The sequence below is a fragment of the Oncorhynchus tshawytscha genome, linkage group LG03 (genome assembly GCF_018296145.1).
Source record: "Oncorhynchus tshawytscha isolate Ot180627B linkage group LG03, Otsh_v2.0, whole genome shotgun sequence".
NCBI classification, from domain to species: domain Eukaryota; kingdom Metazoa; phylum Chordata; class Actinopteri; order Salmoniformes; family Salmonidae; genus Oncorhynchus; species Oncorhynchus tshawytscha.
This window is the reverse complement of record NC_056431.1, coordinates 75,864,441-75,892,321: the sequence shown is the minus strand read 5'-3', so window position 1 is coordinate 75,892,321 and position 27,881 is coordinate 75,864,441. Positions and strand designations below refer to the sequence as shown.

The window sequence follows — 27,881 nt, the reverse complement described above, 5'->3', positions numbered from 1 at the left end:
GTGTTAGTCTGCACTTTGAGAAACTACCTGGACTTCATTTGACTTTGTGGGAAATCATGTGACCCTTAAGAACCAATGAGGTTGTATCTGAGATGTGATTAGGCACTGTGTAACAGATTCAGAATAATGGTGTGATTTCCCAGAATGGACCATCAAAACGTTTCACTTTCATTTTGCTTTACATGAAAGGTGATAGACTCAAGCTGTAGACCTGTACTGCTCTGTGACCCTGGCTCAACGCACAACCTGCTTGTCTGAAAGTGTCAACGATTTCAAGGTAAGTGTGCATTTAAATGGACAAGATCAGGGTTTCTTAAACTATAGGTCGGGATCCAAAGTGGGCCGTGAGCGAGTGAGAGGTGAGTCGCAAGTTATATAAAATAAATATATAATCGCACACTATTTCTTCCTAATTTGAGTCTCTGGAGGATGATTTGGGTCATGGGATGACGGTCAGTTTCTAATTTGGGTCTCTAGCTGAAAAAGTTTAAGAACCCCTAAGAATCCTTAACTCTGTTCAGTTCCATTGGAGGTGGTGTTGTTATCATCTAAGGCAGGGTTACCTCAATCGACATTGAAAGGACTAAAACCAAATGAAACTGTAGAAATAATGGACCACATTTATTCCAGTGATTTCCAGTACTTAAGTAAAACTACTTTAAAATAGTACTTTAGTTGCTGTTTGGGTATCTGTACTTCACTATTTATATTTTTGACAACTTTTACTTTTACTTCAGAACATTCCTAAAGAAAATAATGTACTTTTTACTCCATACATTTTACCTGACAACCCAAAAGTACTCGTTACATTTTGAATGCTTATCAGGACAGTAAAATGGTCCAATTCACGCACTTATCAAAACAACACACGGTCATCCATTCTGCCTCTGATCTGGGGGACTCACTAAACAGACATGCATCTTTTGTAAATGATGTCTGAGTGTTGGAGTGTACCCCTGGCTATCCATACAACCATTTTCTTGTTTTTAAAATGTATCTGCTGTGCTTAAAATAAGGAATTTTAAATTATTCATACTTTTACTTTTGATACTAAAGTATATTTTAGCAATTACATTTACTTTTGATACGTAAGTATATATAGAACCAAATACTTTTAGACTTTTACTCAAGTAGTATTTTACTGGGTGAGTTACATTCCACTGAGTAACTTTCTATTAAGGAATCTAAACTTTTACTCAAGTAGGACAATGGGGAACTTATTCCACCACTGGTGCATTCCAAACTGTGGGGCGGGGCGGTCGGTGGAGGAGTTCATTTATTTTTATTAACTCAGTCTGGCTTTCAACTTATTCTTGAATGTTGTAATAGTAGAATAATATTGGAGAGTGCATCACCAGTTTTACTCTTCTCATGGCAGTCATTTTATACCTTAGAGAGCCATTTATAACTTGTCAGAAATGTCCAGATCATTTTCTTAGCTACTATTTAAATCAAAGTATTGAAAATGTACATGTACGCTGGACATTTGATTGGTAATTGGAGAAATTGTTTAACAACATTTTTGCTAACAGTTTATTTGAACATGTCATAAAGGTTCATAACACATGTCATAAACGGACATAAATATGTCATGATCGTGTTATGACAAAGATATTGCTGTATTTTCTAGCCTTATGACAGCTTATGACAGCTCACACCCACAGCCTGATACCTTATAACGCAGCATAATAGTGGACCTATTACGATGTTATGATAGTGTTATGACAGCTTATGACAGCTTATGACAGCTCACACCCACAGCCTGATACCTTATAACACAGCATAATAGTGGACCTATTATGATGTTATGATAGTGTTATGACAGCTCACATCCACAGCCTGATACCTTATAACGCAGCATAATAGTGGACCTATTATGTAGTGGACCTATTATGTTATGACAGTGTTATGACAGTGTTATGACAGTGTTATGACAGTGTTATGATAGTGTTATGACAGTGTTATGACAGTGTTATGACAGTGTTATGATAGTGTTATGATAGTGTTATGACAGTGTTATGACAGTGTTATGACAGTGTTATGACAGTGTTATGATAGTGTTATGACAGTGTTATGACAGTGTTATGATAGTGTTATGACAGTGTTATGACAGTGTTATGATAGTGTTATGACAGTGTTATGATAGTGTTATGACAGTGTTATGATAGTGTTATGACAGTGTTATGACAGTGTTATGATAGTGTTATGATAGTGTTATGACAGTGTTATGATAGTGTTATGACAGTGTTATGATAGTGTTATGACAGTGTTATGACAGTGTTATGACAGTGTTATGACAGTGTTATGACAGTGTTGTGACAGTGTTATGATAGTGTTATGACAGTGTTGTGACAGTGTTATGATAGTGTTATGACAGTGTTGTGACAGTGTTATGATAGTGTTATGATAGTGTTATGATAGTGTTATGATAGTGTTATGATAGTGTTATGACAGTGTTATGATAGTGTTATGATAGTGTTATGACAGTGTTGTGACAGTGTTATGACAGTGTTATGACAGTGTTATGATAGTGTTATGATAGTGTTATGATAGTGTTATGATAGTGTTATGACAGTGTTATGACAGTGTTATGACAGTGTTATGACAGTGTTATGATAGTGTTATGACAGTGTTATGACAGTGTTATGACAGTGTTATGACAGTGTTATGATAGTGTTATGACAGTGTTATGACAGTGTTATGATAGTGTTATGACAGTGTTATGACAGTGTTATGATAGTGTTATGACAGTGTTATGATAGTGTTATGACAGTGTTATGATAGTGTTATGATAGTGTTATGACAGTGTTATGACAGTGTTATGATAGTGTTATGACAGTGTTATGATAGTGTTATGATAGTGTTATGACAGTGTTATGATAGTGTTATGACAGTGTTATGATAGTGTTATGACAGTGTTATGATAGTGTTATGACAGTGTTATGACATTGTTATGACAGTGTTATGATAGTGTTATGACAGTGTTATGATAGTGTTATGATAGTGTTATGACAGTGTTGTGACAGTGTTATGACAGTGTTATGACAGTGTTATGATAGTGTTATGATAGTGTTATGATAGTGTTATGATAGTGTTATGACAGTGTTATGACAGTGTTATGACAGTGTTATGACATTGTTACGATGCAGAACATTTGCTGTCTGTCTGAAATTCAGTGAAACCCATTGCCCTTCAATAAGCCTTGTTATTATAGTCACTCCTATATTAGGTTTAGATCGGCCAATGCATGTTAATGTGGGTCTTCCCCACTTTTCTCCATCAATACTCAGTATTCCTGAACCACATTTGGGACCTTGGTTGTGGGTCTTTGGCAATGGACAGGGGCAGACCTGTCACTGGGGATGGGGGGACATGTCCCAACCCACATTCTGAAATTGCATTTTTGTCCCCCAGAGTTTAAAAAAAGTTATTTTATTAAACCTTCAATTAACTAGGCAAGTCAGTTATGAACAAAATCGTATTTACAATGACGGCCTTCCCCGGACGACGCTGGGCCACTTGTGTGCCACTCCATGGGACTCCCAATCACGGCCGGATGTGATGTAGCCTATTTTCTAACCAGGGCCCGAAGTGACTCCTCTTACACTGCGATGCAGTGCCTTAGAACGCTGCACTCTGGAGCCCATCATTGGAATGTGATAAAAAACTAGGCAACGGTGTGCTTCAGGAAAATGCGGAATGCTCCGAGCGGTCGCTAGACCGTTTGGATAAAAAAACGTAAAACAAAGTTGCTCCCCTGACTATGGATATTCAATATCATTTATGAAGTTATTACTAGATAGGTTAACCTTTATTATCTCTACCATAGTTATCATTAAATAGTTTAACCTTTATTATCTCTACCATAGTTATCATTAAATAGGTTAACCTTTAATATTTGTATCAACAGTAGTCTCAATCAACAGTCAGTTACTGTATTCACATTCTGAAAGGTCGTTGAGCTCTAAGTCTAAATCTTCTGTTGCCTTGAAGTCCTTAAACAACTGGTTGGATTATTGAAGTCTAAAAGGTTTGATTTACTAGACTCAATAAGTTGGAAAATGAGGTAGGAGAGTACCGGGACGAAAGTAACACTTAAGTTATTTTCCTAATTACACAGAAATCGATAGAGCTAGAGACACCATATTTTATGACAACCAACTTATAAATGTCATGAGCAACTGTAATGTCATTTCTAGGGTAAATGAGTCAAAATTAAATAGACCGGGAACAGAACTACTGTTACTGTTGTATCTGTCAGTAGGGATGGAGTAACACAGACTTGGGACAGAACTACTGTTACTGTTGTATCTGTCAGTAGGGATGGAGTAACACAGACTTGGGACAGAACTACTGTTACTGTTGTATCTGTCAGTAGGGATGGAGTAACACAGACTTGGGACAGAACTACTGTTACTGTTGTATCTGTCAGTAGGGATGGAGTAACACAGACATCTTGGGACAGAACTACTGTTACTGTTGTATCTGTCAGTAGGGATGGAGTAACACAGACTTGGGACAGAACTACTGTTACTGTTGTATCTGTCAGTAGGGATGGAGTAACACAGACTTGGGACAGAACTACTGTTACTGTTGTATCTGTCAGTAGGGATGGAGTAACACAGACTTGGGACAGAACTACTGTTACTGTTGTATCTGTCAGTAGGGATGGAGTAACACAGACTTGGGACAGAACTACTGTTACTGTTGTATCTGTCAGTAGGGATGGAGTAACACAGACTTGGGACAGAACTACTGTTACTGTTGTATCTGTCAGTAGGGATGGAGTAACACAGACTTGGGACAGAACTACTGTTACTGTTGTATCTGTCAGTAGGGATGGAGTAACACAGACTTGGGACAGAACTACTGTTACTGTTGTATCTGTCAGTAGGGATGGAGTAACACAGACTTGGGACAGAACTACTGTTACTGTTGTATCTGTCAGTAGGGATGGAGTAACACAGACTTGGGACAGAACTACTGTTACTGTTGTATCTGTCAGTAGGGATGGAGTAACACAGACTTGGGACAGAACTACTGTTACTGTTGTATCTGTCAGTAGGGATGGAGTAACACAGACTTGGGACAGAACTACTGTTACTGTTGTATCTGTCAGTAGGGATGGAGTAACACAGACTTGGGACAGAACTACTGTTACTGTTGTATCTGTCAGTAGGGATGGAGTAACACAGACTTGGGACAGAACTACTGTTACTGTTGTATCTGTCAGTAGGGATGGAGTAACACAGACTTGGGACAGAACTACTGTTACTGTTGTATCTGTCAGTAGGGATGGAGTAACACAGACTTGGGACAGAACTACTGTTACTGTTGTATCTGTCAGTAGGGATGGAGTAACACAGACTTGGGACAGAACTACTGTTACTGTTGTATCTGTCAGTAGGGATGGAGTAACACAGACTTGGGACAGAACTACTGTTACTGTTGTATCTGTCAGTAGGGATGGAGTAACACAGACTTGGGACAGAACTACTGTTACTGTTGTATCTGTCAGTAGGGATGGAGTAACACAGACTTGGGACAGAACTACTGTTACTGTTGTATCTGTCAGTAGGGATGGAGTAACACAGACTTGGGACAGAACTACTGTTACTGTTGTATCTGTCAGTAGGGATGGAGTAACACAGACTTGGGACAGAACTACTGTTACTGTTGTATCTGTCAGTAGGGATGGAGTAACACAGACTTGGGACAGAACTACTGTTACTGTTGTATCTGTCAGTAGGGATGGAGTAACACAGACTTGGGACAGAACTACTGTTACTGTTGTATCTGTCAGTAGGGATGGAGTAACACAGACATGGGACAGAACTACTGTTACTGTTGTATCTGTCAGTAGGGATGGAGTAACACAGACATGGGACAGAACTACTGTTACTGTTGTTTCTGTCAGTAGGGATGGAGTAACACAGACTTGGGACAGAACTACTGTTACTGTTGTATCTGTCAGTAGGGATGGAGTAACACAGACTTGGGACAGAACTACTGTTACTGTTGTATCTGTCAGTAGGGATGGAGTAACACAGACATGGGACAGAACTACTGTTACTGTTGTATCTGTCAGTAGGGATGGAGTAACACAGACTTGGGACAGAACTACTGTTACTGTTGTATCTGTCAGTAGGGATGGGACAGAACTACTGTTACTGTTGTATCTGTCAGTAGGGATGGAGTAACACAGACTTGGGACAGAACTACTGTTACTGTTGTATCTGTCAGTAGGGATGGAGTAACACAGACTTGGGACAGAACTACTGTTACTGTTGTATCTGTCAGTAGGGATGGAGTAACACAGACATGGGACAGAACTACTGTTACTGTTGTATCTGTCAGTAGGGATGGAGTAACACAGACTTGGGACAGAACTACTGTTACTGTTGTATCTGTCAGTAGGGATGGAGTAACACAGACTTGGGACAGAACTACTGTTACTGTTGTATCTGTCAGTAGGGATGGAGTAACACAGACATGGGACAGAACTACTGTTACTGTTGTATCTGTCAGTAGGGATGGAGTAACACAGACTTGGGACAGAACTACTGTTACTGTTGTATCTGTCAGTAGGGATGGAGTAACACAGACTTGGGACAGAACTACTGTTACTGTTGTATCTGTCAGTAGGGAGGAGTAACACAGACTTGGGACAGAACTACTGTTACTGTTGTATCTGTCAGTAGGGATGGAGTAACACAGACATGGGACAGAACTACTGTTACTGTTGTATCTGTCAGTAGGGATGGAGTAACACAGACTTGGGACAGAACTACTGTTACTGTTGTATCTGTCAGTAGGGATGGAGTAACACAGACTTGGGACAGAACTACTGTTACTGTTGTATCTGTCAGTAGGGAGGAGTAACACAGACTTGGGACAGAACTACTGTTACTGTTGTATCTGTCAGTAGGGATGGGACAGAACTACTGTTACTGTTGTATCTGTCAGTAGGGATGGAGTAACACAGACTTGGGACAGAACTACTGTTACTGTTGTATCTGTCAGTAGGGATGGAGTAACACAGACTTGGGACAGAACTACTGTTACTGTTGTATCTGTCAGTAGGGATGGAGTAACACAGACATGGGACAGAACTACTGTTACTGTTGTATCTGTCAGTAGGGATGGAGTAACACAGACTTGGGACAGAACTACTGTTACTGTTGTATCTGTCAGTAGGGATGGAGTAACACAGACTTGGGACAGAACTACTGTTACTGTTGTATCTGTCAGTAGGGATGGAGTAACACAGACATGGGACAGAACTACTGTTACTGTTGTATCTGTCAGTAGGGATGGAGTAACACAGACTTGGGACAGAACTACTGTTACTGTTGTATCTGTCAGTAGGGATGGAGTAACACAGACTTGGGACAGAACTACTGTTACTGTTGTATCTGTCAGTAGGGAGGGAGTAACACAGACTTGGGACAGAACTACTGTTACTGTTGTATCTGTCAGTAGGGATGGAGTAACACAGACATGGGACAGAACTACTGTTACTGTTGTATCTGTCAGTAGGGATGGAGTAACACAGACTTGGGACAGAACTACTGTTACTGTTGTATCTGTCAGTAGGGATGGAGTAACACAGACATGGGACAGAACTACTGTTACTGTTGTATCTGTCAGTAGGGATGGAGTAACACAGACTTGGGACAGAACTACTGTTACTGTTGTATCTGTCAGTAGGGATGGAGTAACACAGACATGGGACAGAACTACTGTTACTGTTGTATCTGTCAGTAGGGATGGAGTAACACAGACATGGGACAGAACTACTGTTACTGTTGTATCTGTCAGTAGGGATGGAGTAACACAGACTTGGGACAGAACTACTGTTACTGTTGTATCTGTCAGTAGGGATGGAGTAACACAGACTTGGGACAGAACTACTGTTACTGTTGTATCTGTCAGTAGGGATGGAGTAACACAGACATGGGACAGAACTACTGTTACTCTTGTATCTGTCAGTAGGGATGGAGTAACACAGACTTGGGACAGAACTATCAGCTGGTAAGAAGTGTAGAATATTTTTTCTTGCCTCAATTTTTCTGGTTTGTAATGCTACTAACTTTCAACAAATGTACTATCAGCCATCAAATCAAATCAAATCAAATGTATTCATATAGCCCTTCGTACATCAGCTGATATCTCAAAGTGCTGTACAGAAACCCAGCCTAAAACCCCAAACAGCAAGCAATGCAGATGTAGAAGCACGGTGGCAAGGAAAAACTCCCTAGAAAGGCCAAAACCTAGGAAGAAACCTAGAGAGGAACCAGGCTATGTGGGGTGGTCAGTCCTCTTCTGGCTGTGCCGGGTGGAGATTATAACAGAACATGGCCAAGATGTTCAAATGTTCATAGATGACCAGCATGGTCCAATAATAATAAGGCAGAACAGTTGAAACTGGAGCAGCAGCATGGCCAGGTGGACTGGGGACAGCAAGGAGTCATCATGTCAGGTAGTCCTGAGGCCTGGTCCTAGGGCTCAGGTCCTCCGAGAGAGAGAAAGAAAGGGAGAAAGAGAGAATTAGAGAGAGCACACTTAAATTCACACAGGACACCGAATAGGACAGGAGAAGTACTCCAGATATAACAAACTGACCCTAGCCCCCCGACACAAACTACTGCAGCATAAATACTGGAGGCTGAGACAGGAGGGATCAGGAGACACTGTGGCCTCATCCGAGGACACCCCCGGACAGGGCCAAAGCCATAAGTTCATGTTTGTGTCAATTTCAATAATTAATGCTATAGGTTAAAAATGTATGAAAAATAACCATGCGTCAACATCGCATTGTAGCACAAGCACAATATTTTGCCTTACAATATTAATCAGACTAAAATGGATGACATAATAGCTACATTAACCGTAATTTTCTCTTCTTACCTTAATGGAAATCTAGTAGGAGATATTTTTACAATTTTCAATGACTATTCATGCTTAGCCCAACCAATCAGATACGCTCAAGCTGTCCTTGTCATGCGCGCTTCTCGTGTCTTGATAGAATTAACCAGGACCGGAGCCAGAACCAATCAGTTGGACGGGCCTTTGTTTTCCCTAGGCGGACATGTTTTTCACGGGATTTGTGTGCACGCGCTTTCTGCTGGTGTAATAAGCAACTTGTGAATTTCAAGTTTGGGCAAGCTTACAACTTATCCTACTATTTGTACCCATCATACGTGCCAGTGATGATTTATTTTTATATTCTTATTTTCATGGAACAGTTTCATTTCAAACTGAACGTTTCCCTTTCTCAAAATCATTGTTACGTGGTTAATCATAAAAATCTGAAGTGAAGTGATAAAAATCTAAAAGTTTAAATACAACTACGGCGTGAGCACCAGCCTCTGGCATATTGACACATGGATACACTGTGAAGAAATAGAAGCATGGAACTCAGAGATAGCCAATAGGAGCAACAGTAGGCCTGGACCTTGCATCATCAACTAAGTAAAATACATAGGCCTAAAACTGACAAATGTGACTCAACCCACTGGATTCGGTCTTATGTAGTAAAATGTGAAATGGTGTTTTTTACATTGACTCAGACTCAGAGCTACAAAATGATATAACATACACTGCATGTGAGGAACAATGGGAACGTAATTCTGCTTTGAAAGTTGATGTAACGGTTGTAGACGGTGAAAGAAGGAGTGGACCAAAGCGCAGCGTGGTTAGTGTTCATCTTAATTTAATAATCATTTTAAAAAACTGAACACCTCAAATGACAAAACAACAACCGAAACAGTTTTATCTGGTGCAGACACAAAAAAAGACTGAAAACAACCACTCACAAACCCCAACAGAAAACAGGCTACCTAAATATGGTTCCCAATCAGAGACAGTGACTAACACCTGCCTCTGATTGAGAACCATATCAGGCCAAACAAGAAACCCCACATAGAAACAGAAAACATAGACTGCCCACCCAACTCACGCCCTGACCACACTAAAACAAAGAAAATACAAAAGAACTATGGTCAGAACGTGACAGTTGATCAACTTGTCAATCTACATTTTTTTGAAAAATCCCCTTAGAATTTTTTGGTATCTAATGAACAGCTCTTCTTTGTCTACACCCATTCAGCATCGTTCACACCCTCTTAAGCTTTAGTCCCACCCATCTCGTTTAGTTTTCGTGGCCTTGACGCTCTGGCCGATGATTTGTTTACCTCTGGATAACATTAAAACAGCCTGACCAGCTCTGCATGTCAACAATTGCATTACTCTTTTTAAGCAGACTTTTAGTGACACCGGCCATATTCAATGGGTGTTGTACACACGTAATGTTAGCTAACGAGCCAGCCAGATAACGTTAGCTAATTATACAACAATGAACAAAGTGCCAACAATGAACAAAGTGCCAACAATGCCTATCGTTAGGCTCTAACTAGAATAGCAAGTGGCTCTGGGCAACAAATAATAACGTCCACTAGGGAGCCAGCCAGCTAACGTTAGCTAGTTAAACAACAATGAACAACGTTCCAACAATGCCACATTGCTGGCAGCTAACCAACCATGTTCAATGTTAGCTAGCTAACATTAGGCTCTAACTAGAATAGCAAGCGGCTCTGGGAAACAAATAATAAAGTCCGCTAGGGAGCCAGCCAGCTAACGTTAGCTAGCTAGCTGTAGTAACGTTAGCTAGCTAGCTGTAGTAACGTTAGCTAGCTAGCTGTAGTACACTTTAGCGTGAAATTAAACCACTTTTCTGTCAAAATTAGAAACGTAATATCTCAAATAGGTGTATACATCATGATGCAAGATGGACGCATCTCCCTGTCAGGAATACCACGGACGCATCTCCCTGTCAGGAATACCACGGACGCATCTCCCTGTCAAGAATACCACGGACGCATCTCCCTGTCAGGAATACCACGGACGCATCTCCCTGTCAGGAATACCACGGACGCATCTCCCTGTCAGGAATACCATATCTCCCTGTCAGGAATACCACGGACGCATCTCCCTGTCAGGAATACCACGGACGCATCTCCCTGTCAGAATACCACGGACGCATCTCCCTGTCAGGAATACCACGGACGCATCTCCCTGTCAGGAATATACCACGGACGCATCTCCCTGTCAGGAATACCACGGACGCATCTCCCTGTCAGGAATACCACGGACGCATCTCCCTGTCAGGAATACCACGGACGCATCTCCCTGTCAGGAATGCAATACCACGGACGCATCTCCCTGTCAGGAATACCACGGACGCATCTCCCTGTCAGGAATGCAATACCACGGACGCATCTCCCTGTCAGGAATACCACGGACGCATCTCCCTGTCAGGAATACCACGGACGCATCTCCCTGTCAGGAATACCACGGACGCATCTCCCTGTCAGGAATACCACGGACGCATCTCCCTGTCAGGAATACCACGGACGCATCTCCCTGTCAGGAATGCAATACCACGGACGCATCTCCCTGTCAGGAATGCAATACCACGGTTGCTCTTAGTTTGAAGATGTAAGCCGGACACAGGTGTTTTCTCCATCTCTTTAGCTATCATACTCTAATTCCACTGATTTCAAAACTTGAACCTCCAGAACGTGGAGAGCAACACTTATGCAGCTCCACTACACAATACATTAAAAAAAACTGTGTTGGCCAGGATTACTAACACAGACTGACAAGCTCAAATAGACAGAGGCCTTCAATATGGCAGACTAATCTGAACTCCTCTCTCGGCATGTCCAGCCCATTCATAACCTCAGCCAATCATGGCTAGTGGGAAGGTCGTTTTGCTTTTTCTGTGGCTTAACCAACTGGGCTCGTAATTTAACAATTTAATTCGTATTTACTGATGGCATACATGTTTGTTATTAAGGCCCATGAAAGGTCACATGTTCGAGAAGGTCTTTCTGCCCCCCCCCAAATAGACAATACCCCAAAGAGAGACCCCAAATAGACAATACCCCAAAGAGAGACCCCAAATAGACAATACCCCAAAGAGAGACCCCAAATAGACAATACCCCAAAAAGAGACCCCAAATAGACAATACCCCAAAGAGAGACCCCAAATAGACAATACCCCAAAGAGAGACCCCAAATAGACAATACCCCAAAGAGAGACCCCAAATAGACAATACCCCAAAGAGAGACCCCAAATAGACAATACCCCAAAAAGAGACCCCAAATAGACAATACCCCAAAGAGAGACCCCAAATAGACAATACCCCAAAGAGAGACCCCAAATAGACAATACCCCAAAGAGAGACCCCAAATAGACAATACCCCAAAAGAGACCCCAAATAGACAATACCCCAAAGAGAGACCCCAAATAGACAATACCCCAAAGAGAGACCCCAAATAGACAATACCCCAAAGAGAGACCCCAAATAGACAATACCCCAAAGAGAGACCCCAAATAGACAATACCCCAAAGAGAGACCCCAAATAGACAATACCCCAAAGAGAGACCCCAAATAGACAATACCCCAAAGAGAGACCCCAAATTTTTTACATTCAAACGGCTCTCCTGTGAAGTGTCTTGAGGCCTAGTTTCCTGAATCGGGTCACAAATATGAACAGTAGAAAATATCCTGATGAAAATTCTGGTTATTTCAAACACATGCATCTCTCTACTCCGCCTGTCTGACTTGACTTGTGCTTTTACTAGCGAACTTGCAACATTATATCAACTAGCCTTTTCCGTGCACCTCAGAGTTTCCTGCGCCAGTGAGCTGGGGATAGACAGCTGTTTTTTTTTTTGTGTGTCAAATGGGCACTGGATATATGGGATCAGCAGATCATGATATTTTGCTCTTTCACCCCTAGACTTGGTGATTATCGAGGCCGGGAGTATTGGACTTTTCAAATACTGAGGATCTATCATTCACAAACAATGTTAAAACTTCTTAGGGATAGGCCCCTTTGTTCTCCATTTCTGCCTGTAGCTCAGGCCCTGAAGCCAGGATATGCATATTATTGGTACCATTGGGAAGAAAATACACTGTAGAATTTTTTTTACAAATGTACGAGAATATAACACAATAGATAGGTAGGAGAAAATCCAAAGAAAAAATCAAACCGATTTTTTTTTTTTTTGGAAAAGAACATCCTCTTAGAAATATAAGAGAAAGCGTAGCCTAGTCGTTAGAGCGTTGGACTAGTAACTGAAAGGTTGCAAGGTCGAATCTCTGAGCTGACAAGGTACAAATCTGTCAAACTGCCACTGAACAAGGCAGTTAACCCACTGTTCCTAGGCTGTCATTGAAAATGAGAATTTGTTGTTAAATATAGGTAATAAAATAGTTGAAACAATTTTTTCATAATGTTATTGAGCGAATACAGAAGGAATGTCGACGGAATTAGCAACGATGTACTGTAGGCTAAGAAGATACATTTGGTTTTCCATCAAAATAATAATACTTGCGAGTTTAAGAATATGTTCTGATAGAAAATATAATTTAACTTTATTAAACTCACCAAAACATTTTCCATCAATGTCCATTTTAATTGTTTTTGACTGCTATGATTAAAGCAATGAGGCCCGATTTAGGTGTGGTATATGGCGAATATACAACGGCTATTGGCTGATCTTAGGACACATCTTTGACGAACTGGTTTGTCTTAACTTGCTTGGAAAGGTGGCTTTCTATGACGGTGCCACGTTGAAAGTCACCGAGCTCTTCAGTATGGGCCATTCTACTGCCGATGTTTGTCTATGTAGATTGCATGGTGGTGTGCACGTTGAAAGTCACTGAGCTCTTCAGTAAGGTCATTCTTCTGAAAAATGTTTGTCTATGGAGATTGCATGGCGGTGTGCACGTTGAAAGTCACTGAGCTCTTCAGTAAGGTCATTCTTCTGCCAATGTTTGTCTATGGAGATTGCATGGCGGTGTGCACGTTGAAAGTCACTGAGCTCTTCAGTAAGGTCATTCTTCTGCCAATGTTTGTCTATGGAGATTGCATGGCGGTGTGCACGTTGAAAGTCACTGAGCTCTTCAGTATGGGCCATTCTTCTGCCGATGTTTGTCTATGGAGATTGCATGTCGGTGTGCACGTTGAAAGTCACTGAGCTCTTCAGTAAGGTCATTCTTCTGCCAATGTTTGTCTATGGAGATTGCATGGCGGTGTGCACGTTGAAAGTCACCGAGCTCTTCAGTATGGGCCATTCTACTGCCGATGTTTGTCTATGGAGATTGCATGGCGGTGTGCACGTTGAAAGTCACCGAGCTCTTCAGTATGGGCCATTCTACTGCCGATGTTTGTCTATGGAGATTGCATGGCGGTGTGCACGTTGAAAGTCACCGAGCTCTTCAGTATGGGCCATTCTACTGACGATGTTTGTCTATGGAGATTGCATGGCGGTGTGCACGTTGAAAGTCACCGAGCTCTTCAGTATGAGCCATTCTTCTGCCGATGTTTGTCTATGGAGATTGCATGGCGGTGTGCTTGATTTTATAAACCTGTCAGCAATGGGTGGGGCTGAAATAGCTGAATCCATGAATTTGAAGGGGTGTCCACAAACCTTTGTACAGGCATATATAGTGTACCAAGTTTTGCTCCAATAGACATTGACCTAGGGGATAAATACATTCTAATCTAATAGTCTAGTCTAATGTTTAAAATCATACAAGGATTTTACTTATTCAGTTACTGCCCTACTCTTTCATTTTTTACTAGATTCTCATCTAGCAACTCAACATCAGGAAGGTGTTCTTAATGTTTGGTATACCCAGTGTTTTACAGTTGGCAATATTCAGTTGGCAAATTGGTTCTGAACTGGGCATGTGAGAATGTATCTCCTCTTATGTTATATTTATGTTATGATTTAGATTATAATAACTTCAGTTCAAAATACAGATACATTGCTGTTATTCTGTATTTTCAAACAAAATGGTTTAGCTTTCATTCTCTTTTATTTCAGAGGAAGAGAGACATGTCTTATGATGATGGACCGAGGTGGGACATGAATTCAGTTTTCTTTTTTTAAGGATGAAGGCCTCAGTTTTCCACTTGTTATTGCACCCTTGCAGTCCTACTCTGTACTACACTCTACCACAATACTATGATCCTAATATTGTTGATGGTGATTATTTATACAGTAAATTGTGTGAAATGTTGTTACACATGGTGCAGTATATATATTTTTTTTGGGGGGGGGGGGTTACATTCTCTCGTCCCGTGTTGTTCAAATGATAGTTAACTACTATCTAGAAAAACTGTGTAAAATAATGATTTTAGCCATGCATGTCTATCAACAAACTAACAATTAAGAATTGCATTGTTTTGTACCCCTCACATACCCTCAGTATGTTCCAAGACCAGCTGGCGGAGAAGGTCCGGCCCTTCATAGACTTAGTAGACTACATGAGATCCATAGGGATAGATAAGGAGCTGCCACTGCCAACCATTGCTGTGGTGGGAGACCAGAGTTCAGGAAAGAGCTCTGTGCTTGAGACCCTTTCTGGGGTGGCGCTGCCCAGAGGGACTGGTGAGATTCTGTATTGTTTTCTGAACATACAAAAAAACTATTAAAATCAATATTAGTATTTTAAGTGTCATTCCTAAATCACCCAAAGTCTCTGAAAGTGGTTGTGTAACTTAGACATGATTTGGGCATTGACTCGTTTTTGGTTTGAAGATGCTGAAGTTGGCGATTGATGCCAGTGGCTAGGTAAACAACCCTGAAGCAGGTTTTCACACTGTCCTTGTCCATAGACGAGGTCAGGAAACAGACAGTACAATAGGACCACAGAGACACGGACATTACTGAAATGTTTAGAACCGTTCTAGATTACAACAGAAAATGTTAACTGTGCATGAGATTTCTAACCATTTATTCAGACACTGTAAATGTCTGACATGCTTTCTGAACATTAGAGCAACCTTGTTGTCTGTAGCCTGCAGAAGTTATATATTTATCATGAAATTCATGTCCCGGTCCATTGTTGACTGTACTGTCATATTGTATTGTCTAGATTGTTCTGTAATACAGTATAATGATCTGTCATTGGTACTTCCTTGTTTCCAGGTATTGTCACCAGGTGCCCACTGCTACTTAAACTCTGTAACGACAGGACAGTGAAATGGGAGGCTGTCATCTCATACGGAGGGAAAGTCTTTGAGTTTGACGAACCTTCAGAAGTTGTTAGACATGTTGAACAAGGTAAGATGGGAACGAACACACACAAACACACACCCACAGACACACCCACAGAAACACACACACACAAACACACACCCACAGACACACCCACAGAAACACACACACACACAGACACACACACACACACCCACAGAAACACACACACACACACAGACACACACACAAACACACAGACACACACAGACATATTATTCTATACTGTACATTAACCAGAGGAGGCTCCTCAGAGGAGGAAGAGGAGGACCATCCTCCTCAGTGAATTTCAGAAACATTTAAAAACATATATTTATTTAAATAAAACTATCCTAAATTTAGCCCTATGTCCACCCAATCAAAGGATCAGAGAATGAATATATTACAGAGTGCATATCCTACAGCTAGCACTGCAATACATAACATGTGGCGAGTAGGTTATTGAAATAGAGAGAAAGAGAGCTAGCTATATTTCATATTATTTTCACTTTCACTTGCTTAGCTTGCAAAGTTAGCTAGCTAGTTTAGCCCACTCAGACACCAGGCCCAAACAGAGAGTGATGGCTATGGCTATCCAACGAAGTAACTCTTCCATGTCAAGGTAAGTTTAATAAATTGTTAGCCACTGATTCCCTCCCTATGTAACTGCTAAACTGCTTGCTGCTGACTGAACACTGTTGTGTTCAGTCAGTTGTACTGCATGTTGTACTGCATGATTGTATCAGGTTGACTAACGTGTTAGCTCTAGTAGCTATGTTGACCATGATGGTATAATATGGTGACAACGATGTCGGCTGTGTGTAGCGCTGATTTGAAGGTTTGGCTTGGAAAGGTTTTTTCATCTGGTCACAGACAGCTGATGTGTTGTGCACTGAAGTCCACAAGCAAAGGGTAAACGTGAGAGGAGGGGAGCGCGTAGATGGGAGGAGGATGTATACATACAATGATCAAAGGGATCATGCTGTTTGTATTTGGCTGCTCTGAAATTGAACTGTGATTGCGTGTGATCAGGGGTGTTTTCATTCCACCAATTCTGTTGAAAAATGTTTCTTAAACGGATGCAAACGGAAACAAAACAAGGATAAACATACCTGAATTTGTCCAATAGAAACTCTCGTTTGCAACTGTTGGACTAATGATAACACCCTAGATCAGCTAGCAAGAGTAGCAGGCAAGAGTGTGTAAGATGGTATTGAATGTGTCGGTGTCTGTCACCTTGACTACTAAACATTCTCTCAACATCTGCACCTGCGTTGTAAGCTTTCATTCATAGGCTAGGTTGTAGTATGATGAGTATGATGTAGTAGCATAAACCTATCAGAGTTACATTGAACTGGGTGAATGGAATATGAATGACAGTCATCCAATAGGCTGTAATAGAAATAAGGCCATGCTCATAAATATATATTGTTCTCCCTTATCTTAAACGGCACATACTGCCACTGACATTGACATATCTATTATAATTTAACTACAGAATATACAGTATATTATAATAAGATTAGTTCTATCTGGGTATAAGACAGACAAACAAACAAACAATAAACTCATCAATATTTTCCCATTGATTTAACAGCTCAGAACGCGTTAGCTGGAAAGGGAGTGGGGATATGTGAAGACCTGATCACTCTAAAGATCACATCCTCCACGGTGTGTGACCTCAGTCTGATTGACTTACCAGGGATCACCAGGGTGGCTGTGAAAGGACAACCTGAAGACATTGGAGTCCAAGTAAGTCTGTCGTTAGAGTGTATAGCTTTTGGACTTGGTCCAGTACGTTGTTTGGTTATCTCATGACTCTTGGTTCTCATCTCATGATTCACTAAGGATGAATTGTTTTAGCCACGTGTACAGACTTTATACCATAATTGCTAGCAAGGTACATATGTAGCTATGATGGTTGATTCTGGTGAAAGGCACTTTGAATGTGTTGACGTTGAGCGTCAGAACCATGAAGAACAGAGTGCTGTCACGCCCGCTCTCCCTCCCTGGCGCCAGGCTACCCGTCATCATTACAAACATGTTACCAACATTACGCGCAGCTGCGCTCATTGAACTCACCTGGACTCCTTCACTTTGTTGATTACCCCCTGTATATCTGTCTGTTCCTTGGTTGTGTTCCCTGTGTCCGCATTGTGTTTATGTCCAGACGCTGTTCCGGTTCATGTCCGTCAGTTATTAAACCCTCACTCCCTCTACCTGGTTCTAATCTCCTGCCCTTCCAAGTGCCCCACACAGGGCAATATCCCGGTGACAAGCGGTCTGATACCCTCTCATAACCTTCTCTCCCTCTACCTGGTTCTAATCTCCTGCCCTACCAAGTGCCCCACACAGGGCGATATCCCGGTAACAAGCGGTCTGATACCCTCTCATAACCTTCACTCCCTCTACCTGGTTCTAATCTCCTGCCCTACCAAGTGCCCCACACAGGGCGATATCCCGGTAACAAGCGGTCTGATACCCTCTCGTGGATTAATCACATAACTCGATCAAAGGCTTGAATCCTGACTGCTTTGTCACATTCTTCTTACTTTTTTACTAGATCAATAATCTCATTACGAAATTCATAAAGAATAAGAGAACCATTATTTTGGTGGTGGTACCATGTAATGTTGACATAGCAACAACAGAGGCCCTGAAAATGGCACAAGAAATGGATCCTGATGGCACAAGAACTCTCGGTAAAGAAATTATATATATATATATTTTTTCTATAGTGTTTTTATATAAGCAGTTATCATAATCCTTTTCATTTGTCTTCAAGCCATTCTGACAAAGCCAGACCTGATAGACCCGGGAGCAGAGAAGAATGTGTTGGAAATTGTCCACAATAGAGTCATCTTTCTCAGTATGGGCTATGTCATTGTGAAATGTCGTGGTCAAAAGCAAATTGATGAAAACATGTCAATAACCTGTGCGATTGAGGAGGAGTTGGAATTCTTCCGAAATCACGAGCACTTCAGGTAACATGTGTTCTTGCCATGTGTTAAGTAAACTTGCATCTTTGTTTTTGATGGCTTTACATCTGAAAATGTTCAGGGCCCCAAACTTTGGGTTTCAGAATTTTATGAAAGATAATCTTTTTCCAGATATCCTTTGAGAGTAGTTCCATTTAGTGTTGATGAATGAGAGTTCCTCCCCTCCCTTCTCTTACATTTCTGCATATTGTACTTTTTAACATTCAAAATTCAAATGGCTAAATGATCCTTGGTATAATCATAAAACAATTCCATACGTTAGCTTAGCACATATCTCTAGCTTAAACAGATGGACATATTTTTTGGTATTTATTATGTTAATTAGATATCTCTAGCTTAAACAGATGGACATTGATGGTATTTTGTATTATGTTAATTAGATATCCGTGGTGGAATGACCATTGGAGGCGTTATACAATTTTTGGGATGAAATACTGTGTTTGTTATATTTCTCTCCCGTTCAATGTATAGATCCCTCGTGCGTGAGGAGAAGGCAACCACCAAGTGCCTAGCCACCAAGCTCAGCAATGCACTGTTCAAACAGATCAAGGTTAGTCCAACCACATACCCTATGGTTATCTGTTCCCCTTACACCCAGTGCACACTGGAAAACATGTGGTCTGGTACCTATTAATAGTTAACTTGTATGTTTGCTCCTGGTCAGACTTATCTGCCCCAGATGTCAGAGAAGATAAAGGAGCAGCTGGGGGAGGTAAAGCATTCGTTGAGTAAATTAGAGGGCGGGCCTCCCCTTGAACCTGAAGAGAAGAGGAAGTACCTCATTCAGGTGAGTACATCTTTCACCTTTCCGTCTTTCAGCTTCGTAAACTTCTTCTTTTGTACAACATTTCTATAAAAATGAATGATGGAGGGTTGGAAGCCATACTGTTGCACAGTTGTCCAGGTGTGTTATTGTCATTGGTTTGGTAAATTGTCAGTAGAATGTTCTATAGAGAATTTGGGCAATGGTACTTGGTGTAAAGGCATCAGCTCTGTTGCACATCCTCTGCCATTTGGATTGGTCAGATTTGCAACACAGGTGTAAGAGTAAACATACTGTCCAGAAGATAAATAAAACAGCATTTAAATGTTCTCCACTTCCACTTCCTCCACTCTCCTTCCATAATTTCCCCTGATTATGTTTGTCACCAGGTTAAACAATACTTTACCTTGAAAGCTGAATTTACAAAAACACTTGGACAAGCCACTGTAAGATAGTTCTTGTTTAAACTTCTTATGTCTGGGGGCAGTATTGAGTAGCTTGGATGAATAAGGTGCCCAGAGTAAACTCCCTGCTACTCAGTTCCAGAAGCTAAGATATACATATGATTAGTATATTTGAATATATAACACTCTGAAGTTTTGAAAACTGTTTGAATGATGTCTGTGAGTATAACAGAACTCATATGGCAGGCAAAAACCTGAGAAGAAATCTAACCAGGATGTGGGAAATCTGAGGTTTGTCGTTTTTCAACTCATTCCCTATTGAAGATACAGTGGGATATTGGTCATGTTGCACTAAGGCTTCCACTAGATGTCAACAGTCTTTAGAACCGTGTTTGATGCTTCTACTGTGAGGTGGGGGCGAATGAGACTGGAATGGGTCAGAGGTCTGCCGGAGAGCCACGAGATCAGTCTCGCGCGTTCACGTGATAGCGAGCTCTGTCCAATTGCATTTATACTGAGAAAGGAATTCTCCAGTTGGAACATTATTGAAAATATATGTTAAAAACATCCTAAAGATTGATTCTATACATCGTTTGACATGTTTCTACGGACCTTTTTGACTTTTTGTCTGCTCTTAGTGAACGCGCGTCATGAATTTTGATTTGTTTACCAAACGCGCTAACAAAAGGAGATATTTTGACATAAATGATGGACATTATCGAACAAAACAAACATTTATTGTGGAACTGGGATTCCTGGGAGTGCATTCTGATGAAGATCATCAACGGTAAGTGAATATTTATAATGCTATTTCTGACTTCTGTTGACACCACAACATCTGTATGGCTTGTTTGGGCGCTGAGCGCTGTACTCAGATCATTGCATGGTTTGCTTTTTCGTTAAAGTTTTTTTGAAATCTGACACAGCGGTTGCATTAAGGAGAAGTTTATATAAAGTTCCATGTATAATTCTTGTATTTTCATCAACATTTATGATAAGTTTTTCTGTAAATTAATGTGGCTCTCTGCAAAATCACTGGATGTTTTTGGAACTTCTGAACACAACGCGCCTATGTATACTGAGATTCTTTGATATAAATATGAACTTTATCGAACAAAACATACATATTGTATAACATGAAGTCCTATGAGTGTCATCTGATGAAGATCATCAAAGGTTAGTGATTAATTTATCTCTATTTCTGCTTTTTGTGACTCCTCTCTTTGGCTGAAAAAATGGCTGTGTTTTTCTGTGAATAGGCACTCACCAAACATAATCGTTTGTGGTGCATTTCTGTAAAGCCTATTTGAAATTGGACACTGTGGTGCGATTAACAAGAAGTGTATCTTTAAATTGGTGTGAAATACTGGTATGTTTGAGGAATTTTAATTATGGGATTTCTGTTGTTTTGAATTTGGTGCCCTGTACTTTCACTGGCTGTTGTCATATCATCCCGGTAACGGGATTGCAGCCGTAAGAGGTTTTAATATCAGTAGAAGATGTAAGGTTGGATGGATCTTGTGGAGGCATTTTATTAAACAGTCATCTAAAATACCTAAATATGAAACATTTTAACAGGTTTGTTTCATTGTGTTATGTTTCCTTCTTCAGGTCATAACAGATTTCAATGAGCAGATTACCCAACTGTCCAAAGGGGATATTATCGTTGAGGAGAATCTGTTTGTTCTCATGCGAAAGGAATTTACACAGTGGATGAAATGTTTGGAAAATGACAAATCAAACTGTAGGTACAATTTGAATAGCCCGGGTATTGCTCATCTCAATACCATGTATAACCAATAAATATTTATGTTTCTAAATATCCTGAATATTTACTGATATAATTATTATACTACTAATAGTTATGTCATACAACAGTGATTATAATCTCCAATAAATGATTAACATTGTTTTCCTGAATTTAGACCACAGAGTAGTGCAACAAGTGGTGGATGAATATGATCAGGAGCACAGGGGAAGTGAGCTGCCAGGATTCAGTAACTACAGGGTATTTCAACATGTTGTTCAGAAACTAGTGGCTAAACTTAAGATACCAGCCATGACGACACTACAGAAAATCAGAGGTAAGTGACCAAAACCCATGGTCATGTCTACTCCATCTCTCCCCCTCTGGCGCTTGTTGTCACCAGTTTATTCATTATTACGCACACCTGTCACCATCGTTACGCGCACCTGCGCCTCAAACTCACCTGGACTCCATCACCTTCCTGATTACCTCCCTTATTTCTGTCACTCCCTTTGGTTCTTTCCTTAGGCATTATTGTTTCTGTTCCTGTGTTTCATGTCTATACGCTAATCAAGTTTCTTATTTTGTTTCATGTTCGTTTATTCATTAAATTCACCCCCTGTACTTGCTTCCTGTTTATTAGCGTACAGCCTCTTTATTGAACATCATGCATGGGTCTCTATGGTAGGAATGACAAGACAAACATGCCTATTATATTAAGCATCAACACCCAAGAAAGCAGGTATTGGTGAATCACACCCCCAACCACATCATCAGGGCTGAAGTGGAGCAGGTCGAGAGCATTAAGTTCCTCAGTGTCCAAAAGTCTAATGAGTTAAAGTGGTCCACACATGCCCACAGTAATGAGGAAGGCGAGACAGCACCCCCTCAGGAGGTTGAAAAACTTTGTCATGGGCCCTCAAAGCCTCAACAAAGTTATACAGCTGCACCATTGAGAGCATCTTGACCAGCTGCATCACTGCTTGGTATGGCAACAGCACCATACTGAATCGTATGGCCTCACAGAGGTGCGGACATCCCAGTACTTCACTGGGGCAGAGTTCCCTGCCATCCAGGACATCTATATCAGGCGGTGTGAAAGGCCCCAGCCACCAGCCATCCAAGCCATAGATTGTTCTCTATTCTTCCCTACAGCAAACGGCTGCTGAACGTCTTCTATCCCCAAGCCATGAGACTGCTAACTAGATAACAAAATGGCTACCGGACTATCAGAGTTGACCCCTTTAATTATTTGTATCTTTGCACTCTATGCACGCTGTCACTCCAACATATACACACACACACACACACACACACACACACACACACACACTGTCAGAACTCTACAGATGCACACACACGGTCATTCCATCAAACACACGCACACACTGTCACTCCAACACACACACACACACACACACTTCATTTTCTCAACCACGTAACATCTACACACATGTATACTGACTCTAAACACACACAAACAGATGCTACTCTGTTTATCATATACCCTGATGCCTAGTCAACTTACCACTATACATACAGGATCTAACCATACCAATTCAGTATCCCTTCACATTGTACATATGGTACTGGAATTGACCCTGGAACTGTCCATGTATATAGCTACTGACCCTGGAACTGTCCCTGTATATAGCTACTGACCCTGGAACTGTCCCTGTATATAGCTACTGACCCTGGAACTGTCCCTGTATATAGCTACTGACCCTGGAACTGACCCTGTATATAGCTACTGACCCTGGAACTGTCCCTGTATATAGCTACTGACCCTGGAACTGTACCTATATATAACTACTGACCCAGGGACTGTCCCTGTATATAGCTACTGACCCTGGAACTGACCCTGTATATAGCTACTGACCCTGGAACTGACCCAGGGACTGTCCCTGTATATAGCTACTGACCCTGTATATAGCTACTGACCCTGGAACTGTACATATATATAACTACTGACCCAGGGACTGTCCCTGTATATAGCTACTGACCCTGGAACTGACCCTGTATATAGCTACTGACCCTGGAACTGACCCTGTATATAGCTACTGACCCTGGAACAGTCCCTGTATATAGCTACTGACCCTGTATATAGCTACTGACCCTGGAACTGTCCCTGTATATAGCTACTGACCCTGGAACTGTCCCTGTATATAGCTACTGACCCTGGAACTGTCCCTGTATATAGCTACTGACCCTGGAACTGACCCTGTATATAGCTACTGACCCTGGAACTGACCCTGTATATAGCTACTGACCCAGGGACTGTCCCTGTATATAGCTACTGACCCTGGAACTGTCCCTGTATATAGCTACTGACCCTGTATATAGCTACTGACCCTGGAACTGTCCCTGTATATAGCTACTGACCCTGGAACTGTCCCTGTATATAGCTACTGACCCTGGAACTGTCCCTGTATATAGCTACTGACCCTGGAACTGTCCCTGTATATAGCTACTGACCCTGGAATTGTCCCTGTATATAGCTACTGACCCTGGAACTGTCCCTGTATATAACTACTGACCCTGGAACTGTCCCTGTATATACTTACTTGTGTTCTTATTTCTCTGGTGTTTTTGTCCTACTTGATGTTATTTTTATAATACTTTATTGTTAGGTTTAGAGTTTGCAAGAAGGGCATTTCAGTGTACTGGAATATATTTGGAATATATTTACCAAATACATTTCTCTTTTAACATCTCTTTACCAAATACATTTATCTCTTAACATCTCTTTGCCAATACATTTGTCTCTTTTAACATCTCTTTACCAATACATTTGTCTCTTTTAACATCTCTTTACCAATACATTTGTCTCTTTTAACATCTCTTTACCAATACATTTGTCTCTTTTAACATCTCTTTACCAATACATTTGTCTCTTTTAACATCTCTTTACCAATACATTTGTCTCTTTTAACATCTCTTTACCAATACATTTGTCTCTTTTAACATCTCTTTGCCAAATACATTTCTCTCTTAACATCTCTTTACCAAATACATTTATCTCTTAACATCTCTTTACCAATACATTTGTTTTGGTTTTTCAGACATGGTGCAGAAGCAATTTGATCATTTGTCCAGAGAGAGCTTTAAGAATTATCCTTATCTTCATCTGGTCTCAAAGGTAATGACAATTGTAAACTGTTAAGCGCTCTGACATGATAATCATACAATTCTCTATGTTGTGATTTTAGGCTGAAATTGAATTCTTAGTTAGTGGCACTAGCAAGAAGAGAGAGAAACATGAGGCAAAGCAGCACTTAAAAATCACAATATATGTTTATGAAGAATTACAATTGACATGTTGTCCCATGTTGGATTGTAGCTTGAACTGTTCAAAAGAAAACATCAACAGACACTTAGATCATGTCGAACTGAACTTTGTTCTGAAACAGTAACAATATTCCACTGCCTCCCTGCATCCAAGATTCTTTATGTCTTCATGGAATCTTCATCTTTGTTTGAACTCAGAAAAACATTGAAACAATCCAGGAAAAGCAGTCAAACATAGTGAAGGAGAGGATCATGGAGCAGTTTGAGATGGAGATACAGGTCTACACACAGGATGAAATCTTCAACAAAGTTATGCTCGAGACGGGAACACATATTCTAGAGGAGGGGGAAATAGCAGAAGACAAAGAGCAAGACACCAGGAGCAAGTACCCTGGGCTGCTCAAGGCATACTATGAGGTACAATGCAACACATCTACTGTGCAGTATGTATGGAATGTTCCAGAAATAAAATCTAATTTACTAAACCTGCAGCTAACATAAAACTGTCATGTTATGTAGCTTGCTTATTGACAAACTCACACACTTTCTCATCACAAATGCTGAAGCTCCAGACACTCAACTAACTAAAGAAGGCCGGTTTTATTGCTTCTTTAATCAGGACAACAGTTTTCAGCTGTGCTAACATAATTGCAAAAGGGTTTTCTAATGATCAATTAGCCTGTTAAAATGATAAACTTGAATTAGCTAACACACCGTGCCATTGGAACCCAGGAGTGATGGTTGCTGATAACGGGCCTCTGTACGCCTCTGTAGATATTTCCAGCTACAATAGTCATTTACAACATTAACAATGTCTACACTGTATTTCTGATCAACTTAATGTTATTTTAATGGACAAAAAAATGTCAAAAAACAAGGACATTTCTAAGTGGCCCCAATCTTTTGAATGGTAGTGTACATTATATAGCTCTGCTCCAGCCTGTACAATGAATCCATGACATCATCAATGAGATCTCTAATTAATACTTTAAGACAATTGTTTCCAAAATACATTGTTGTGGCAGGGTTGCATTATGGTATGTTGCATTTTGCAGACCTATCCAACTGTGAAGTCTATATGTTCACCTTGCTGAGTCTTTGTTGTCATTTGGTAATCTTTTGGTTGCCTTGTGGCCATCTCATCACTTCTAGCACTCACTCTCCATCCCACCTCACCTCTCTCGCAGATTGTGGTGCAAAGACTGGCTGACCAGGTACCCATGATGATCTGTTACTTCATCCTGAAGCAGTCAGCCAAGATTGTGTGCAGTGAAATGCTGGATCTGCTACACAGAGATGACACTGATAACATCCTACAGGAGGATTCAGAGATCGGACAGTATCGTGCAAAGTTGCAGGCCCAAGCGGATCGCCTTCTACTGGCCAATGACAAAATCAGCAGCCTCTGAGTAGATGATGTCTTGTCAGTTACAATATTCAGAGATCTTGAAAATGAAACCGATTTATAGAAGTATAAGCAGATTGTTGCAAAGGTCACTTTCGGCCAAATGCTATTTATTTAAATGAGATATATTTAGTATATTTTTATTCAACAAATGTATAAGATTGGCTAAGATCAGTGAGATGCTGTAGAGACGACCCCAGTGAAATCCTACAGGAGAAACCAGAGGTCGGCCGGAAACGTAAAAGGTTGTGGGACCAAGCGGTTCGTCTTTGACTGGCCAATGACAAGCGGATCACCTTGGACTGGCCAATGACAAGCGGATCACCTTGGACTGGCCAATGACAAGCGGATCACCTTGGACTGGCCAATGACAAGCGGATCACCTTGGACTGGCCAATGACAAGCGGATCACCTTGGACTGGCCAATGACAAGCGGATCACCTTGGACTGGCCAATGACAAGCGGATCACCTTGGACTGGCCAATGACAAGCGGATCACCTTGGACTGGCCAATGACAAGCGGATCACCTTGGACTGGCCAATGACAAGCGGATCACCTTGGACTGGCCAATGACAAGCGGATCACCTTGGACTGGCCAATGACAAGCGGATCACCTTGGACTGGCCAATGACAAGCGGATCACCTTGGACTGGCCAATGACAAGATTAGTAGACTGTGGTTGACAATTTGTCATTGCAGAAATTCTGAGATGTAGCCAACAAAGCCTGCAATAATTATACCTGCATTTTATCAGCATACAGGACATTTTATATGTTGGGCATCTCTACATTTGATCAAAAATGTGTTTAAAAGAAAATGATGTGACAGTTGTATCATCACATATCTGCATTGTGTTTTATGTTTTCATCTCAAAATGTACTGAGGAAATATGTGAAGATGGTTGATAACATTATATAAAGTGACAAATTAAATCAATGGTGTATCCATTTTCTGATTGGTCAGAGCAGATCAATGTTGAGAATAATTGTATAATGGCATTATAATAACTTGATTTCTGTTGTTTTTTTAAACGTGTTGAGGATCAGCACGGTGAGCTTTGAGGGCACTATGGTGTTGAACGCTGAGCAGTAGTCAATGAACAGCATTCTCACATAAGTGTTCCTTTTTTTTCCAGGTGGGAAAGGGCATGTATGACATTCCTTGTAGTCTGTGAA

General features: G+C 40.9%; 1 protein-coding gene across 2 annotated transcripts; it reads left to right on the top strand.

The window, feature by feature from the left end:
* The first annotated feature begins 161 nt into the window (after positions 1-161).
* LOC112242525 (interferon-induced GTP-binding protein Mx) lies at positions 162-27,642 on the top strand. 2 transcript variants are annotated; one of them, XM_042320004.1, is made up of 14 exons: positions 162-277; positions 14,906-14,940; positions 15,291-15,472; positions 16,013-16,147; positions 17,697-17,851; positions 18,663-18,801; positions 18,885-19,083; positions 19,570-19,648; positions 19,763-19,885; positions 21,877-22,009; positions 22,191-22,349; positions 25,075-25,151; positions 25,499-25,717; positions 26,488-27,642. In XM_042320004.1, exons 2-14 carry the CDS (start codon positions 14,918-14,920, stop codon positions 26,707-26,709), a joined length of 1,845 nt encoding a protein of 614 aa, XP_042175938.1. In that variant the 5' UTR covers positions 162-277; positions 14,906-14,917; the 3' UTR covers positions 26,710-27,642. The 2 variants fall into 2 exon arrangements, with proteins under 2 accessions (XP_042175938.1, XP_042175939.1); XM_042320005.1 differs by lacking the exon at positions 14,906-14,940 and having other exon boundaries at positions 175-277.
* Positions 27,643-27,881: the final 239 nt, after the last annotated feature.

What these genes read in the sequence shown, in the direction of transcription:
- LOC112242525 (XM_042320004.1), top strand. Translation starts at nt 14,918, where the DNA reads ATGTCTTATGATGATGGACCGAG. An exon ending in ATCTTCATCTGGTCTCAAAG is followed by an intron (nt 25,152 to 25,498) that starts GTAATGACAATT and finishes GTTTGAACTCAG; the next exon opens with AAAAACATTGAAACAATCCA. An exon ending in TGCTCAAGGCATACTATGAG is followed by an intron (nt 25,718 to 26,487) that starts GTACAATGCAAC and finishes CCTCTCTCGCAG; the next exon opens with ATTGTGGTGCAAAGACTGGC.